General features: G+C 44.7%; 1 protein-coding gene across 2 annotated transcripts in view; it reads right to left on the reverse strand.

Annotated features, from left to right (window-relative positions):
* The window catches only part of DNAH3 (dynein axonemal heavy chain 3), a 212,967-nt gene that overhangs the window by 49,909 nt on the left and 146,093 nt on the right, over nt 1–16,965 (reverse strand). For both annotated transcript variants that reach the window (XM_077986427.1, XM_077986426.1), the window contains 8 exons: nt 16,109–16,212; nt 13,228–13,522; nt 10,392–10,571; nt 6,461–6,584; nt 6,212–6,368; nt 5,823–5,966; nt 3,251–3,917; nt 673–838 (listed from right to left, as the gene is read on the reverse strand). In XM_077986427.1, the coding sequence (XP_077842553.1) occupies nt 673–838; nt 3,251–3,917; nt 5,823–5,966; nt 6,212–6,368; nt 6,461–6,584; nt 10,392–10,571; nt 13,228–13,522; nt 16,109–16,212 (1,837 nt within the window). The remainder of the gene's footprint in view (nt 1–672; nt 839–3,250; nt 3,918–5,822; nt 5,967–6,211; nt 6,369–6,460; nt 6,585–10,391; nt 10,572–13,227; nt 13,523–16,108; nt 16,213–16,965) is intronic.

Raw genomic sequence — 16,965 nt, forward strand, 5'->3', positions numbered from 1 at the left:
GCCTTATACATAAACAAGTAAGTTTTCACCCTTATAGGAACTAATTTTTGCCGGGCACAGTAGCTCACACCTATATTCCCAGCACTTTGGGAGGCCAAGGCGGGCGGATCACCTGAGGTCAGGAGTTCAAGACCACCCTGGCCAACATGGCAAAACCCCGTATCTAGTAAAAATATAAAAATTAGCTGGGTGTGGTGGCAGGTGCCCGGTAATCCCAGCTGCTTGGGGGAGGCTGAGGCATGAGAATCACTTGAATCCAGGAGGCGGAGGTTGCAGTGAGCTGAGATTGCGCCACTGCAGTCCAGCCTGGGGGATAGAGCAAGACTCCATCTCAAAAACAAACAAACCAACCATCTTTTTTTGTGGTCTCAGCAGCAATGTTCTTCCTGTTGAGAATGCATATTCTAGGACTACTGAAATAGCTATATCATTATTTCCAGGTTCTCATAGCTAGGACAACAGTGCATATCTCCAGGACAATTCTGAACAATGAAATTTGCTTCTTTTTCACAGAAGATGTTTTATTAAATATCTAACTGTGATTCAATTTAAAAGCATAAGACATTTTCTATACACAAATTGAGAAGTCTTCAAAACAACGACAAAAATAGAGCCAGCATCTGGCCTTCCAATTTGGAATATCTGGAGTCCTAAAATGCAGTCAACACTTACTCTATCCGAATGTTGTCATCAAGCTCCACATCCTCTAGAAATTTGTTAGCCACCAACTCTAGGGCATCCCTGGGCCAGGACTGGAACCAATCAATCGTACAGCAATTGATCAGCGAAGGGAACATCCGCAGGCGGTTCCTGAAGGCATCCCCAATTGGACTCATGGCTAATGAAAAGGAGATTTTGTTAATTACCTCCCTCCAAGGCAGGTGGACCCAAGGAGGCAGGCTGGTATTCCCAAGGATTCTGGTGGGGTAAGTAGGGGCATGCATCCTCTTGGCGCTCCAGGGATGTGACTGTGAATGCTCATAATAACTGCCTGGGAAGTGTGGGCTGATTAGTGGGATATTTTCACTTAACTTTGTGAGGAGCTATCAGCCCATTACAATAGCCTTTTTTAAAAAAAAAAAAAAATTGTTCTTATTTTTTATTAAGACAGATTCTTGCTCTGTGACCCAGACTGGAGTGCAGTGGTGTGATCTCGGCTCACTGCAACCTCCGCCTCCCGGGTTCAAGTTATTCTCCTGCCTCAGCCTCCTGAGTAGCTGGGACTATAGGCACCCACCATCACTTCCAGCTAATTTTTGTATTTTTAGTAGAGACGGGGTTTCACCATGTTGGCCAGGCTGGTCTCAAACTCCTGACCTCAAGTGATCTGCCTGCCTCAGCCTCCCAAAGTGCTGGGATTACAGGCGTGAGCCACCATGCCTGAGTCTATTACCTTCTAACTGGTCTCCTATACACCCTATTGTTCCTTCTGCATCCTTTGGGTCGTGTAGCCAGAGTGGCCGGAGCCCTTTGACCCACTTGCTGTATTTGTGCTGACATACGGGAGCCATACATTGTTGCTTACAGAAGTTGCTGTGAGGTCATCTGTTTCTGATCCTATCTCCAGCCAATCACAAATTTTGGGTTCCACACTTACAATTCCATTCATTGTTTATTTAGACGATGTGTGGCGGAAGGGAGCATGATGTCTAGGTGAAGTGAAAGGTCAGTGAGAGTAAAGAACAGAGGCCTGGCACAGTGGCTCACGCCTGTAATCCCAACACTTTGGGAGGCTGAGGCAGGAGGATCATTTGAGCCCAGGAGTTTGAGACCAGCCTGGGCAACAAAGTGAACCCCACACCCCTGTCTCTACAAAAATGGAAAAAATTAGCTGGGCTTGGTGGTATGTGCCTGTAGTCCCAGGTACTCAGGAGGCTGAGGTGAGAGAATCACTTGAGCCCAGGAAGTTGAGGCTGCAGTGAGCTAGAACCACATCACTATACTCCAGCCTGGGTGACAGAGCAAGACCCTATCTCAAAAAAAAAAAAAAAAAAAAAAAGAACAAAGAGAAAGGGGGATGGTTTGAAATGATGAAGGTGGAGAGGATACAGAGGACAGTCTGGCAGGTGGCCTTATGGCCCTATGAGACTGCAGGACTGCAGGTTAGTAATTTTGGCCCTTATCCCAATGTGTGTGTGTGTATGCATGCATGAACACAATGATATTTGCAGCATATGAAAAAAATCAGCCTGGCTTCATGGAACAGACAAGAATGGAGCTAGAATGATCAGAAAGTTGCAGAGGTGAGCCTGGGTAAGAGGACGGCAGCCTAGCTAATGGGAAGGTGATGGAGATAGAGATAAGAGAGACAACTGGAGGTAAAATAGACAGGCTTGGTAAAGAAAGGGAAGTACTAAACACCATTGCTAGGTTTCTAGATAGATTGCGAATGTCATTCACAGAGAAAACCCCAGATGTCATTCTGTGCAAGGGTAATTCTCAGAGGAGAATTCAGGGAATTGAAGAGAGAGGGACAGGTTTGAAATTGTTCAGGGTCCGGCATGGTGGCTTACGCCTGTAATCCCAGCACTTTGGGAGGCCAAGGTGGGCAGATCACTTGAGGCCAGGAGTTTGAGACTAGCCTGGCCAACATGGTGAAACCTTCTCTCTATTAAAAATACAAAACCTGTAATCCCAGCACTTTGGGAGGCCGAGACGGGCGGATCGCGAGGTCAGGAGATCGAGACCATCCTGGCTAACACGGTGAAACCCCGTCTCTACTAAAAATACAAGAAAATTAGCTGGGCGAGGTGGTGGGTGCCTGTAGTCCCAGCTACTTGGGAGGCTGAGGCAGGAGAATGGCGTGAACCCGGGCGGGCGGAGCTTGCAGTGAGCCGAGATCGCGCCACTGCACTCCAGCCTGGGGCACAGAGCAAGACTCCGTCTCAAAAAAAAAAAATAAAAATAAAAATACAAAAATTAGCAGGTGTGGCACGCGCCTGTAATAGCAGCTACTCCGGGGGCTTAGGCACCAGAATCGCTTGAAACTGGGAGGCAGAGGTTACATACAGCGAGCTGAGATCTCACCACTGCACTCCAGCCTGGGCGACAGAGCAAGACTGTCTCTAAAAAAAAATGCTGTTTGGAAGAGTGGAAAAAGTTGCCAGAGGAACTCCAGGCCCTGACCCCGAGCTGGTGCATTGGCTGGATCAACCCTGGGACCATTGTAAGGGATTGCGTTGCTCAGGGCACTCGGAAGACCCCAAAACACCCAGAGGAACAAGGGCAAATGGAGTTTTCTTCTTCTTACCAAGGACAATGTGAAGGTTCTTTCTCACCCTCTCAATAAAGAAGTTATACATAGAAAGAGGAGTGGCTTCAACCTTCTCTCCTTGGGCCCTAGCTGCCGTCTGCATCTTCTCCACAATGTCAGCCTTCTCATCAGCAGGGAAGATGTTAGGCACATCGCCTGTGTTCAGAAGCATGTTGATATCCTCCACAAATGACTCGTCCTTGATCTGATTGTCGGCAAAGAGGAACACGGTGCTTTTGGTGGCCACGCCAACCTGCAGCATGATCTTCTTAAGGTCTTCTCGCCAGTCATTGCCTGTGTAGTTCTTGGTGATCTCGATCTGGTATAGCTCATATGTGTTCATGAATGTGGACAGTTTGGTGGCACTCTGCCGCCCACTGCCCCCTATGCCCACCAGGAGCAGGTGGCCTTTGTCCTGCTTCAGGACGCGGCAGATCCTGGAGATGTGCTCAATGGCAAACCTGAACATGACCAGGGACATGGGGGCCTTGCTGATGTTGTTGAATTCTTCCAGATAGTGCTCCATGACCACAGTCAGCTGTTTCAGGTCAGTGATCTCATCGTAGATTTTTTTATCACTTTCTGGCTTGAAATAATCTCCAAAAAAGAGGCTTCGAATGTTATCATCGACAATCTTTCCAGTGGGTGACAAATGGATAAGCACCTGTGAGAAAAGTAAATCTCAGCTGGGCATTCAGCGAATGGCCCAGCCAGGCTGGTAGGGAGAGCATGGAGGGAGGGCATGGGAGACGTGCTTATTTCCTCTGCGCACATCCTTCAAGCCCATGGATCATCAGTCTTTGTTTTGTTTTGTTTTGTTTTGAGACGGAGCCTCACACTGTCGTCCAGGCTGGAGTGCAATGGCGCAATCTCGGCTCACTGCAACCTCTGCCTCCTGGGTTCAAGCGATTCTCCTGCCTCAGCCTCCCAAGCAGCTGGGATTACAGGCACGCTCCATCATGCCTGGCTAATTTTTGTATTTTTGTAGAGATGGGGTTTCATCATGTTGGCCAGGCTGGTCTTGAACTCCTGAGCTCAGGTGATCTGCCCAGCTCGTCCTCCCAAAGTGCTAGGATTACAGGCATGAGACAGCATGCCCAGCCCAGTCTTTTTGTGTTTTAAACATAATGTGTGGATTTCATGCTTGTAAAGACTATAATGAAAGAACATTGCTGCACATGGTGGCTCATGCCTGAGCACTTTGGGAGGCCGAGGCAGAAGGATCATTTGAGCTCAGGACTTCAAGACCAGCCTGGGCAACATAGTGAGACCCAGTCTCTACAATAAAGTAGGAAAAAATTAGCTGGGCATCATGGTGCACACCTGTAATCCCTGCTACTCAGGAGGCTGAGGTGGAGGACTGCTTGAGCCCAGGAGTTTGAGGCTGCACTGAGCTATGATCATACCATTGCACTCCAGCCTGGGTGACAGAATGAGGTCCTACCTCTAAAAATAAATAATTACTTGTTAAAAGAAAGGACATTAGAGTATAAACGCTTGAATCAGTCTATTTACCAAGTGATTAAAACATTGGTAGTCAGTTTGTATGGTCCCCAGAAAAGACAGTTGAAGGATGGCATCATTTCTTATGTGCTTGATCCTCCACCAACTAGAGGTATAGACACTACCCCTGTTCCCCACTCTGTGCCTGGAGTAGGAATGTTTTAGATGTCTCCTCTTCCTATGTTAGAACCCAGTGACGCTTTTGCACTTGGCCTCTGAACGCAAGATGAAACACTTGAAATTTTTCTATGGAGAAATCACAGCTTCTTAGCAGTGGAAGAATAACCAGATGATGCAAATATAGATGTTTAAAACAACTTTTCTTTTTTTTTTTTTTTTTTTTTTTTTTTTTTTTTGAGACGGAGTCTCGCTCTATCACCCAGGCTGGAGTGCAGTGGCCGGATCTCAGCTCACTGCAAGCTCCGCCTCCCGGGTTCACGCCATTCTCCTGCCTCAGCCTCCCGAGTAGCTGGGACTACAGGTGCCCGCCACCTCGCCCGGCTAAGTTTTTGTATTTTTAGTAGAGACGGGGTTTCACTGTGTTAGCCAGGATGGTCTCGATCTCCTGACCTCGTGATCCGCCCGTCTCGGCCTCCCAAAGTGCTGGGATTACAGGCTTGAGCCACCGCGCCCGGCCCAAAACAACTTTTCTTATATGAAAATGGAAAAGAGAAAATATTCGCACCTGGAAGACCATAACAATCTTCCACTTGGGCTTTATAGGACCTCAGTCAAATCATGACAATGTATAATACAGTTCATTTCTCAAGTCACCAATTAATTGATCCTAAAAATGCGTTTAAGGTCATTATAAACAAATAATGTTATTGTAAATGTTAAGCCATTTTGATTGGATTCAAACTTATATGTTACAACAGAAGGGAAGCAACGTTGGACCGAGTGAAATATCACCAAATCAAAAGAGCAGTTGACTCAATACTGTTTCCTGAGATTCAGAGTGCAGAGCTGGGAGTCTCCAACAGGAAGGGAACCTGAAATCTGAGAGTAACATAGTTAAACACTTGGAACCATTTCTGAGGCCAAATGATCACAGAATCTGATTTACCTTCTCTACGGACTGCTTGAAGCAATTGGAGGTGGTTTCCTTCACCATGTTGAAGAAGACCTGTCTGTCCTCCTTGTCAATCAGACGGTCATAGAAGACCCGATAAACCTCATGGATCCAAAGTCGGATACATTTTTCTACATCCTAAAAATCCAGAGTTAATTATTCAAACGAGTGGAAGATGGTCCCTGAGGTCGTAGTTCTCAAGTAGTAGCTAAGTCCTGGGGTTGATGTGAGGATTGAACTAGATAATGTTTATAAAATGCTTAGCACAACGCCTAGCATAGATGAAGTGCTTAATACAAGTTAGCTATTACTGCTATTACTACATGTTCCATGTAGCCAAGGACATGCTGAATGATTTTGGTAGTAAAATGATAGTGACTGACCTGCAGGTGTGTGTGAGGGCACAGCAGGACCCCTTGAATCACTCGTGAGAAGTCCCGCAGGTTAAAGACGTAATGTGACTTAGAGGGAGTTGGCAAGAAGTTCTCCACTGCCTCTCTATAAATTGTCTTAGTAGCTTGGACCAGCATCTTTCCATACCTTGGGAGGAAAGGGATGGCACAGTATTCAAGGAGGGGCCGGAAACTGAGAACCCCCAGCCCAATATCCGGGAAGACGTGGGAACCTCTTACCTTAAGAACATCACATCAAACCCTTTCCCGAAGTGCCAGTCAACAATCGAACTGAAAATCTTGGTTAAAATGTCATCCTCAAAGGCATTGATGGAAACGATATTCATATGGCGAGTGAATCGTCCTGGGGGACACAACACACAAGTGAATCATCCTGGAAAACACATATTCTCACACTGTCTGTGACCCTAGGATGCAGGAGAGTTGGCTTAGCCTTCTGGCTTCATGTTCTAGAGCTGTGCTGTGCAATATGGCAGCTTCTAGTCACCTGCAGCAATTTAAACTTAAATTAATTAATATTAAATAACATTAAAAATGCTCTTCCTTAGTCTCGCCACACTTCAAATGCTCAAGAGCCACATGTGGCTAGTGGCTACTGTATTTCTCAGTACAGATATAGAGCATCGCCATACTGCAGAAGTTCTACCGACCATGCTAGTTTAGCGTTCAAGATTATTATATTATATTACATTACATTATATTATATTATATATATTTTTTAGGGATGGAGTCTCGCTTTGTTGCCCTGGCTGGAGTGCAGTGGTGCCATCTCAGCTCACTGAAACCTCTGCCTCCCGGGCTCAAGCGATTCTCCAGCCTCAGCCTCCGGAGTAGCTGGGACTACAGGTGCACGCCACCATGCCCATCTAATTTTTGTATTTTTAGTAGAGACGGGGTTTCATCATGTTGGCCAGGCTGGTCTCAAACTCCTGACTTCAGGTGATCTGCCGGCCTTGGCCTCCCAAAGTGCTGGGATTGCAGGCATGAGACACTGCACCCAGCCTCAAGATTGTTTTTAAAAGATAAAGGCAATACATGATCATTGTAAAAGAGTCACGATTCAGGAATACTTTTGTTGAAAGTGAAAATCTCCTTCTTTCACTTACTTTATATGCGCCAAATTCATTCTCCCCTGCCCAAGGTAACTACTGTTAATTTGGTATCCTTATATCATCTATCTATCTAATCCATCTATCATCTTTCTATGTATCTATATATCTATGCATCTATCTGTCTAATCTATCATTGTTAGATATCTATATTTACGTACTTATTTATATCGATATATACCAGCTTTATTGATATCCCAATTATAACTCACATATTGTACAATTCGCCCATTTAAAGTACAATTATTCAATGATTTTTAATATATTCAGGGTTGTACAACCATTATCACAATTTTAGAACATTTTAATTGCGCTAAAAAGAAACCTTGTACCCATTAGCAGTCACTCCCCATTTTCCCATGGTTCTCAGCAACTAATAATCTACTTTCTGTCTCTATAGGTTTGCCTGTATATCTTTAAAACATTTTTTTTGTTACAAGTAAAAGATAGATACAGAAAACCACACAAAACAAATGTATAGTTTAGCAAGTCATTATAAGGTTAATACTCTTAGCATCTACTGTCAAGATTAAGAAGTAGAATTTTGCCAGCCGGGCGTGGTGGCTCACTCCTGTAATCCCAGCACTTTGGGAGGCCAAGGCGGGTAGATCACGAGGTCAAGAGACTGAGACCAGCCTGGCCAACATAGCGAAACCCCGTCTCTACTAAAAATACAAAAATTAGCCAGGCATGGTGGCACATGCCCATAGTCCCAACTACTCGGGAGGTTGAGGCAGGAGAATTGCTTGAACCCAGGAGGCGGAGGTTGCAGTGAGCCGAGATTGTGCCACTGCACTCCAGCCTGAGCGACAGAGCAAGACTCCGTCTCAAAACAAACAGACAAAACAAAAACAAAATAGAATTTTGCCAGCCCTCCACAAAAGCCTCTCAACAGAGCCCATCCCAATCAAACTCTATCCTTTTCTTCCTCCAAAAGTTATCACTCTTCTGACTTTTATAGTAATTGCTGTCTTGCATTTCTTCATGGTTTTTACCACCCAAGCATTTCAAGCATTTATTTGTAGACACCAGGGTTTAATTGTTTAATTCTGCCAGTTAACCATACGCTTTTTTTTTTTTTTTTCTTCCTGAGATGGAGTCTCACTCCTATTGCACAGTCTAGAGTGTAGTGGCGCGATCTCGGCTCACTGCAACCTCCATCTCCCTGGTTCAAGCAATTCTCCTTCCTCAACCCCAAGTAGCTGGGATTACAGGCATGCACCACCACGCCCAGCTAATTTTTGTCTTTTTAGTAGAGATGGGGTTTTGCCATATTGGCCAGGCTGGTCTCAAACTCCTGACCTCAGGTGATTCACCCGCCTCAGCCTCCCAAAGTGCTAGGATTACAGATGTGAGCCTCTGCACCCAGCCTCATGTGTATTTTTTAAGGTCTCTCTTTAATTTATAGGTTTTTCCCTCCATTCCTTTCTTATGTGTCTTATCTGTTGAAGATCTGGGCTATTTGACTTAGAGTTTTCATAGTCAGGATTTTGTTGATTACACACTTATGATGCAGTTCATCATGTTCCTCTGTCCTCTGTATTTCCTACAAATTCGTAGCTGGATCCAGAGACTTGTTAGGTTTCAGATTTCATCCCTTTGGCCTGGCGCAGTGGCTCATGCCTGTAATCCCAGTACTTTGGGAGGCCGAGGTGGGTGGATCACCTGAGGTCCAGAGTTCGAGACTAGCCTGGCCAACAGGATGAAATCTCATCTCTACTAAAAATACACAAAATTAGTCGGGCATGGTGGCGGGTGCCTGTAATCCCAGCTACTTAGGGAACTGAGGTAGGAGAATCACTCAAACCCGGAGGCAAAGGTTGCAGTCAGCCGAGATCATGCCATTGCACTCCAGCCTGGGCGACAAGAGCGAGACTCTGTCTCAAAAAATAAATTGATTAATTAAATAAAAAAATAAAAAGTTTTTATTGTGATAAAATATATATAACATAAAATTGGCCATTTTAACCATTTGTAAGTGTACAGTTCAGAGGCATCAAGCACATTCACATTGTTGTGCAACCATCTCCACCATTCGTCTACAGAAGCTTCATATTCCCAAATGAAAATTCATTCATTCATTCATTCATTCATTCATTCATTCATTCACTCCTCAATCTCCCCTCCCTCCAGACTTTGACAACCACTATTCTGCTTCTTGTCTCTATCAATTTGACTACTTTGAGTACCTCATATAAGTGGAATCACACAATATTTGTCTTTTTGTGAATGGTTTATTTCACTTAATGATATGGTTTATTTCACTTAAAGACAATAGTGTCTTTAAGTTTCATCCATGTTGTAACATGTCTTTATTTTTGTATTTTAAAAATCTCAGCCTCCCGAGTAGCTGGGACTATAGGCGCAAGCCACCAAGCCCAGCTAATTTTTTAATTTTTAGTAGAGATGGGGTTTTACTATGTTGGCCAGGGTGGTCTCAAACTCCTGGCCTCAAGCGATCTACCCGCTTCAGCCTCCCAAAGTGCTGAGATTACAGGCACGAGCCACTGCGCCCACTCGGTATGAAGGTTCTTAAACAATAATGTATATCAGAATAGAAGTACAGATCTACAGGACTAGGTGGATCAAGTTGCAGGTGAAGCAATATATCCATTGATTCATTTATTTGCTATTTTTTATTGTTATTAATTTTGCTTAGGGCACTTTGGGTTAGGCGTTCTGTCTCTGGCAACCTAAAGAATTATAACGAATACAATGGATGACTGTCGTGCACCCCTAGTTGAGGCTTCTAGATCAAGCCTCCCTCCCAGAACACACGCTGGCCACACTGAACTCTACTTTGCATATGAGACTCTGTTTCTCTAGGGCCTAGCCAAACACTCCTCACATCTTCTTGTCATCATCCCCTCCTATTTCACACCATTTCCAACATGAAGCCTGTAGCCTAAACACGCTTCTGCTCCACGCTCCGGCCATGTGGTTTGGCAGGAGACTGTGGCACACCGACCCTCCTTTCATAAAGGTGGCCCAGCTCTGCTGGGGATGGAGGGAAAGAGGAATGAGCTCTTCCCTTCACATACCAGTAATGTCATTCCTTCCTCCCCCGGGGGGCCCCATGGCTGTCACGAGCAGCATGTCCACGATGTCCAGCCTGGTTGTGTCTTTCTTGTCAAACCAGTAACCGTGGTCAATCCACTGCCTCAGGAGCTCGATGGGGGGCTGGGCCCCATACACCTCTTTGGCTGGCATGTTGAGGTCATCTGGGGAAAGAAGCCACAGACACAGTCATTGCAAGTTCATGGCATCCTCTGCTCAGAGCAGGTAAGAGATGGCAATTCCCCTGTAGGGGAATCTGTTCCCAGGTTTCCATTCCCCATTCCAGTGAGGGCTTAGTCAATGGATGCCCTGACCAGATTGGGAGGGGTTTTCCTGAGTTCTGGCCTCTCCTGCCTCATTGAAATCTGTGTCCACTGTGACTATAAGGATGCACAGACTGACATTAACAAACTGGCTTGGCCGGGCGTGGTGGCTCATGCCTATAATCCCAGCACTGTGGAAGGCCGAGGCAGGCAGATCGCTTGACCTCAGGAGTTTGAGACCAGCCTGGGCAACATGGCGAAACCCTGTCTCTCCAAAAAAAAAAAAAAAAATTAGCCAGGTGTGGTGGCTCATGCCTGTGGTCCCATACTCAGGAGGCTAAGGTGGGAGGATTGTTTGAGCCTTGGAGGCAGAGGTTGTAGTGAGCCAAGATTGTGCCACTGCATCCAGCCTGGGCAACAGAGTGAGATCCTGCCTCAAAAAGAAAAAAGAAAAGAAAAACAAAAAGAAAACAGGCATTTAATTTTTTTCCCATTTCTCTTAAGCAAAATAGATTGTCTACTAAGTGCTAGACATTTTGTTAATTGCTCCCCATATGATGGCAACAGTCAAGCTCCCACAAGCTCACAGCCAATAGAGTATTTAATTTGACCAACAGGTAATAGTTGAACTTCAAGGGGAACAACAGACGATGAGACCCTAGGTTTTGAGCTGGGTTTGTTCGTTTGTTTATTTTGTTTTTGTTTTTGAGACAGAGTCTTGCTCTGTCACCCAGGCTGGAGTGCAGTGGTGCGATCTTGGCTCACTGCAAACTCCGTCTCCCGGGTTCAAGTGATTCTCCTGCCTCAGCCTCCCAAGTAGCTGGGATTACAGGCACACACCACTACGCCCAGCTAATTTTTGTATTTTTAGTAGAGATGGGGTTTCACCATGCTGGCCAGGCTGGTCTCAAAATCCTGACCTCAAGTGATCCACCTGCCTCGGCCTCCCAAAATGCTGGGATTACAGGCATGAGCCACCGTGCCCAGCCTGAGCGGGGGTTTTTGATGAGAAAACCAAAATGGCAAGAATATATTAAGACTTCCCCAAGGGCAGGGACTGCATTTTCCCCAATAGCATATTACTCAGTCCTGGCACATCAGAGGCACTCAATAAAATAGGGACTCTTTAAGTTTTTCTTCAACAAATACTGTTTGAATACCCAGTTTGTGTAGGGTAACATTTTAGGAGCCTTATATATATTATCTCATCTAATCCAATACTAACTTTATAAGGAAGATAGTATAACTCTACGTTAAAGGTGAGGAACTGAGGGTTAGGGACGTTAAGTCACAATATACCTAGGGTTAAAAAGTAAGCTTTGAAGTTGGGCATGGTGGTTCATGCCTGTAATCCAAACACTTTGGGAGGCCAAGCGGGGAGGATCACTTGAGGCCAGGAGTTCACCCAGCCTGGGTAACAAAGCGAGACCCCCATCTCTACAAAGAATAGAAAAATTAGCCAAGATTGATGGCATGTGCCTGTAGTCCTAGCTACGTGGGAGGCTGAGGTAGTAGGATCACTTGGGCCCAGGAGTTGGAGGCTGCAGTGAGCTGGGATTGTGCCTCTGCACTCCAGCCTGGATGACAGAGTGAGACCTTCCCTCTCTCAAAAAAGTAAGATTTGAAACTAGATCTGTTTGGCTGCAATGCTTACCCTGTTTTTGAATATACCATAAAAATAGGGAGGGAGAGCGAGATGGAGAAAAGGAGAAAAAGAAAAGGAATGTAAAATAAAATAGGACCCCTGCCTCTGAAGAGCTGTTAGCTGGCAAGGATATGAACTCAGGCAATATTTCCTCTGAACACATGAGTTTTAAAGGCAGATCATGAAATAATCCAGAAGTGTGGGGCATTACTATTGCTAAATGAGAACTCTATGTGTCAACAGTAAGATAGTGGAAAATATAATGTATTTGGCACTAAAAAGCCTGGGTTTGGGTCACAGCTCTAGAATGTTCTAGATATTTGATCCCAAACAGGAAATTTAACCTTCTGGAGCCTCAATGCACTGACTCGTAAAATGACAATGATGGTTAATAAGCCCACAGGGCTGTGGGGCTCAAGTGACCTAAATGAGGAAATGTTTTGTAAAACAGTTAAAGTCCTGGGAAAATTCACTGTGCTTATTTCGCAAATGTTTATTTAGCAAGTATTAGGTTTCTCCATTTAGTGATAGGACATTTATCTGACATAAAATGGAACAAGGGGTTTATCACAAGGTGTGTGTTGCTTTTGGAAATGCCAGCAGGCAAACAGCACAGTCCCCTTCTGAAATTACTACTCACTATGAGGAAGAAAGGAAGAAAGGAAGGAAAGGAAGAAAGGAAGGTAAGAAAGAAGGAAGGAAGGAGGGAAGGAGGGAAGAAGGAAAGGAGGGAGGGAAGGAGGAAGAAGAAAAGGAAGAGGAGGGAATGAATACTAAACTACATTAACCAGAACTATTTGATCTCCCAGGAAGAGTAAGGCATTTACAGTGGCACTACAAGCGGAAGCTGTAGTTTGTTACAGCTTATGGTGGAAGAATCTGGTTGTGTCCAGACCCAGCTCAATGCCTTACCCACAAACACCACTGCTTTCTTCCCTATGGGAGGCCCGAAAAGGCCCTTCCGTCGTCGATCCAGCTTGGACATGATGATATCCTGGGTCTGATTGGCTGAGGTTCTGGCAGAGAAATTGAGGCAGTTGGGCAGGTACATATTCTTGGGAAGGTGGAGAAGGAAGTTGTTGGTGATGGCTGACTTGCCAGTGCCTGTGGGGCCCACAAACAGCGTTGGAATCTCATGGTCTAAGTAGGTTTTCAAGAAGAAGGACTGCCGGGCTGTCTCCATTGTGGGGATGATGAGTTCTGAGACCTGTACCACACAGACATGGGAGAGTCTTGGTCCTGGGCCCAGGAAGCTGGGGGTCTTGGCGTTTAAGAGACCTGGGTTTACATTCTAGCTCCATCCCTTACTATCTTTATGACCTTAGGCGAGTCTTTAACCTCTCCACAGGCCTCAGTTTCTTCATCTGTAAAATGGGGATAATAATGGCACCTAATTCACAGAGGTGGCTTGAGGATTAAACAAGATCATGCATGTAAAGTTAGGCATTACCGTCTGTGTATTGTAGATGAGAAGACTGAGGACGAGAGCCTTTCTGCAACTTGCCCAAGTAACAGAGCAAGTAAGTAAAAATGCAGGGAGTTGAATCCCAGCTTGTATGATTCCAAAGTCTATAGTCTTCACTACTGAATGGTCATATTATAAACAGTAGTGGTAAGGATTGGTCCATAGCTGCTGTGCTCCTACAGCATTGCTCTGAACCAACTTGTCTCCCTTGTCCCAGGCGAGGTCGACTTCCCCTATGTCATTGTCACTGCCTGGCTCAGAGGGTGTAAGTGTGATCCTGAATCCCCATGATCTGTGCTTGTTTCTGATTTGTTTTTTACAACACTTACATTCTTGGTTAAAAGACCCACCCCTACTAATCCCATGCCTTTTCCAATATGGGGATTGTATTAATACATACTCTTCCTGGTATTCAGGTCCCAGTTGGACTCTTAAGGCCTGGTCTCAGGCTCCTGGAATCCCTATTTGGACAGGACACCTGACCTTGGTTTGGATTCTCTGAGTTTGAACCCTTTCATCAGCCATTTGGCTACATTTGGTCCCTCTGTGGGTGAAGGGGAAGAGGCAGGAAAATTATATCATACACTGAAGTCTCCTTCTATGTCTAGGCTGAAAGGGACTAGAACTTGGGGCCACTGTGTTGTACAACCACAACACAGTACCATTCACACTATGGATCATGTCAATGGCACCTCCTAAAGCAAAACTGGACCATGATGCAAATGGCATCACCTAGGTCTGTGCAACATGGCGGCCCCATATATACTGGTAGACAAAGGCTCAGCTTCTTTCTGTAAGTAATTTGATCAAAGGAAAAGAAACAGGTGAGACAAGGGAATTAAAGTTGAGAAGAAGAGAAGTAACAGGTGCTTAACTATGGGTGTTTTGCCTGTATTACCCCCTACAGTCTTCCCAGTAACCTTCTAAGGCAGGTATGTAATAACACAGATGAAATAATGGAAGCTCAAAGAAACTGGCTAACTTATCCAAAGCCATATAGCCAGCAAGTGATGCTGAATGCAGACCTAGATTCAAGATGCCCATTTTGCTACCAAGACTGGGAAGTTAAAGCAAGTTGGGTTTCATAGACGTTTATTTTCAGGAACTAGGACAATTGTTTGACAAGGGAAAAATCTCCAGAACTGAAGATATTTTCTTCATTGGACTCTTTTACTTGACTTAATTCAGCAAGATTGTAAATCCCTGGAGCTCAAGTGACTAAGCTCTTTTTGGAGAATTAAAGTTTAGGACCTCAGTGCTGGGGGTTGCTTTACAACACTCAGCCCCCAAGGTGTGTCCCGAAGTCAGCACCCATTCACCCTGCCTGACACATCCTTACACATACAGCTGTGGTCCTGCTTGGTGTCTGATTTGGCTGTCAATATCTGTACTTTGTCCACCACCTACCACTCCACGCAGGGCCTGAACAATCTCCAGTCACTTCAGAAAGATAAACTATGCCCACTAGATTCTACTAACAGGGACATAAAAACTCTCTGAAAAGATATTCCACAAGGATTGAAAAGAGCAGGAGTGGTAGGTGAATCATTTTCCAATCAGAAAACATTAATCAGAACCTACTTTTCAGAGAATTCTGATCAAGAAAATCTTTCTCTGAGGATTCGAAGAATCCTTTTTTGCTGAGATCACTGAGAAGCACACTGATGACTCTCTGGTATTATTATTACTGTTATTATTATTATTAGAGACAGAGTTTCGCTCTTGTCCCCCAGGCTGAAGTGCAATGGCGCAATCTCGGCTCACTGAAACCTCTGCCTCTGGAGTTCAAGCAATTCTCCTGCCTCAGCCTCCCAAGTAGCTGGGATTATAGGCGTGTGCCACCACGCCCAACTAATTTTGTATTTTTAGTAGAGATGGGGTTTCACCATGTTGGCCAGGCTGGTCTTGCACTCCCGACTTCAGGTGATCCCCCTGCCCCGGCCTCCCAAAGTGCTGGGATTACAGGTGTGAGCCACCACGCCCGGCCAGTACCTGGTATTATTGATAATGACAATAATCAGAATAGCAACAAACACTGATGTAACCCCTAGTGTGTGCCATGTGTTCATGTATAACACCTCCAACCTCTGTAACCATAAATGTTCCCCGCACCGCCATTTTTTGGGTGAGTAAATTGAAGCCGAGAAAGGATGCTGTGTCTCTCTGATTCTAAAGCCCATATTTTTGAAGGTCCAGTGCAGCTCATGTTTAAATATTTTTCTAAAGAAAGCTCTTAAAACTCCTTGCAAAGACTTAATTCTTCCACCTGAGAGAATATTTGGATAATGCTGGAAACCAAAGTTCCATGGCCAATGCTTCTCTTTATACCTTTGCACCAGCTGGAATTTTTTCCTCCTCTTTGGTGATATACTGTGTCCACATTTCCCAATGTCCACCAGCTTGTTTGATGAAATAAAAATCATAGATGCTTCCTGGACCCAAAGAAACAAAACAGATCATTAGCACATGAAGACTTTACTTGTCTCCCATATTTGAGGATTTTAAGTCCCTCAGTTATCAGCATCTGAAAATGTGTAACTACCAGTACTGGCATAGTTGTGGTGAAACTTATACATTGCTGGAAAGTGTATAAACTGAAACAACACTTTTTAAAGAGTAGTGACTTTATTATTTGTATAAAAATGATAGGTGCTAATTATGCAAATTATTAAATTAGTTTTCATAATGTAAACAGCAAGTATTAAAAGAGAACAAGGCCAGGCACAGTGGCTCACGCCTGTAATCCCAGCACTTTGGGAGGCTGAGGTGGGTGAATCACCTGAAGTCAGGAGTTCAAGACCAGCCTGGCCAACATGGTGAAACCCCATCTCTACTAAAAATACAAAAAAATTTGCTGGGCATGGTGGCATGTGCCTGTAGTCCCAGCTACTTGGGAGGCTGAGGCAGGAGGATCATTCAAACCCAGGAGGCAGAGTTTGCAGTGAGCCGAGATTGTGTCACTGCACTCCAGCCTGGGCTATAGAGCAAGACTCTGTCTCAAAAATAAATAAATATATATATATAATTTAAAAACAGAACAGAAAAAGAAGACAATAAATTAGTCAAAATCCCATATCCAGAGATAATTTTTGATGGCAATCCTTCTAGCCCTCTTTCTAGACACACAAACAAACTGAAGATGGAAGGACAGATAGATGAAAGAAAGTATTTTATAAGAAGGGGAC

Source organism: Macaca mulatta, chromosome 20, assembly GCF_049350105.2.
Source record: "Macaca mulatta isolate MMU2019108-1 chromosome 20, T2T-MMU8v2.0, whole genome shotgun sequence".
Lineage (NCBI taxonomy): Eukaryota > Metazoa > Chordata > Mammalia > Primates > Cercopithecidae > Macaca > Macaca mulatta.